The sequence below is a fragment of the Babylonia areolata genome, chromosome 12, assembly GCF_041734735.1.
Source record: "Babylonia areolata isolate BAREFJ2019XMU chromosome 12, ASM4173473v1, whole genome shotgun sequence".
Lineage (NCBI taxonomy): Eukaryota > Metazoa > Mollusca > Gastropoda > Neogastropoda > Buccinidae > Babylonia > Babylonia areolata.
The window spans coordinates 21,387,743-21,390,242 of NC_134887.1; the positions used below are offsets into that span (position 1 = coordinate 21,387,743).

The following is a 2,500-nucleotide window of genomic DNA, read 5'->3' on the forward strand; positions in this document are numbered from 1 at the left end:
AAATGGTATATAGTGAATATGCAAACAAAACATGCAAACAAATGAGACAGAATGAATTTTAATGGAATTTGCAGGTTGCAATCAACCGATTAAACATTGTATGAATAATATTGAAGATAATAGAGCAGAAGTTAACACAAGATCTAAATAACTTTAAAACTAAGTGTAAACCAACGGTTTAAACAACATTGCAATATTTCACTGAAAAAAGTGAAGTGTTTTACATAAAATCATTTGACGTCAGAGTATCAGTCACAATACGATTAGGCTGGGAAGAAGTGTTTGATAAGATCAGCAAATCATGATGATCTACTGACCACTGTAAAGAAAAGGAACTTGAAGCGGTTTGGCCACGTCTCGCGTTCATCAGGACTGGCCAAGACCTTCCTGCAGGGAGCAGTGCACAGGAGAAGGAGAAGAGGCAGACAGAAGAAGAGATGAAAGGTCAACATCTCAGAGTGGGCAGGTCTAACCCTGAGTGAGTCAGTCAGGACAGACAACGTGGGATGGAGGAGGCTGGTTGTGTGGTGCTCCTACGGTCTACGAGACAACAGGACAGATCGACAGTGAAATGCTCATGATCGTATTTGTCTATTATGTCATGAAGATCAGAAATGTGTCGTCAATGTTGCTGGTTCTTGTCCTGAACTCCATGGCGTCAGTTAACAGTTTTGTTCTAACAAACAATACAGACAACAGCTCAGCTTGTTTTTGTTATGTTAGTGATGTTTCAAATAAAACACTCATGGAACAGCTGTGTATCCTGTTATTTCGGGTCTTTCTCTGGTCTATTGCTGATAACTATGGCACCGCTGCACTCCCCCACCCCCCTCTCACATCAGAATGTTTGTTTGCTTGACAGAAATTCACACGCACAAACAGTAATGTAAATCTGACTACTTTAACCCATGAAGATGCAGTCCCACTTTGTGTCGGACTTTCGAGACAGCAGGGATGAGCTTGTCCGCAAACTTCAGCATGGATCTGTCGGTGTTCCGCGGCCCGTCACAGCTGAACTTCCAGTTCTTTTTGCAGGATCTATAATGGAACACGACCGCTGTCTCGGGTTTCACGAACTCCCTGTTTTTGAACATGATCAGGAAGATTGCGATGTCAGTCCACACACACACACACACACACACACACACACACACTAAATATATATATATCTTCAAAATTCCAATAACACAAGAATTATTCCCAGGCAATTGATGGTAACAGATGATGAATATATACAAACGGGGAGGGGGGGAGGGGGGGGGGGGGGTAGAGATACATATAAATTCTTCTTCTTCACCTTCTTCTTCTTCTTCGTTCGTGGGCTGCAACTCCCACGTGCACTCGTATGTACACGAGTAGGCTTTCACGTGTATGACCGTTTTTACCCCGCCACATAGGCAGCTATACTCCGTTTTCGGGGATGTGCATGCTGGGTATACATATAGATGATATTGTTTCTCTCTCAATGGTTTATCCATTGCAATGGGAAATCATTTACAGCTTAGTCTTTTGTGAAGGACTAAGACTCTCAAACTAGGAGGCAAGATTGCCCTGGCTCTTAGTGCTGCAGCCTATGGGGCGAGTTGGCCTTTGGGTCTGTGGTGCTGTGTCCAGTTTTTGACTCACTTATGTAAACAACGTGAGTCAATGTTATTATTACCCAGTGTTCGGTTACCTCTGTGTGTGTGTGTGTGTGTGGTAAATTTTAACATTGCCATTTTCTCTGGAAATACTTTGTCCGTGAATACGAAATTTGGCTAAAAAATAGGAGGAAAAAATCTTCACAATCATACGAATAATAGGTCTCCCACATATTAATCCGTGTTTCCCGTATCATTAACGGTTTATTTCGTTGAGGCTATTTCCGAGATTCCGTAAACACCCGAAAACCGCATCTCAGTTGCAGTAGCGAAGGCGATGCTTTGTTAAAATGTGGCGTGACCTCATTTTTCTTGTTCGCAATTAAATGGAAAGAAATACAAATTCTGGACAGAACACATACAGTTACACAGACTACATCATAGACGTGTTTACTGCATATGAATATTTTAAAGTGGATACTCAATTAAAACCAAAATAAACATAAAAGAGAAATTGAATCGATCCTGTCCTACTTTCCCGGTGAGTGTAACTAAACCTGTCATTCATCTATCTAGATCCAGAGAAAACGGCTAAATGCTGCAGTGTGGTTACAGCGATGGCAACGCCTCCTTTACCGCAGACTTTATAGAATTATTAAATGCCTGAGATACACCAAAATAGCATGATTCAAATAGCGTTACCACTTCGAATTCCGCAATCGATTTATCACCCTTAAAAAAGCATGTTTATATATTGATTTTTGAACGTCATTGTTAGATCCGCAATAGTGCAGTGACTAACACATTTTCTTCCCACCCGAGCACGCTGGGTTCGAATCTGCGCTCAGGCCTTTTTATCTTCTTTCTTTTTTAACACGAAGTTTTATAATAACAAATACTGAACACATTTTAACGATTAA

The 2,500-nt window shown here is 41.0% G+C and overlaps 1 protein-coding gene across 1 annotated transcript in view; it reads right to left on the bottom strand.

Annotated features, from left to right (window-relative positions):
* Nucleotides 1–197: 197 nt before the first annotated feature.
* Nucleotides 198–2,500, bottom strand: part of LOC143288104 (uncharacterized) — an 11,592-nt gene continuing 9,289 nt past the window's right edge. The window contains exon 4 of the mRNA XM_076596391.1: nucleotides 198–1,080. Coding sequence (XP_076452506.1) covers nucleotides 897–1,080 — 184 coding nt within the window. The 3' untranslated portion in view covers nucleotides 198–896. The remainder of the gene's footprint in view (nucleotides 1,081–2,500) is intronic.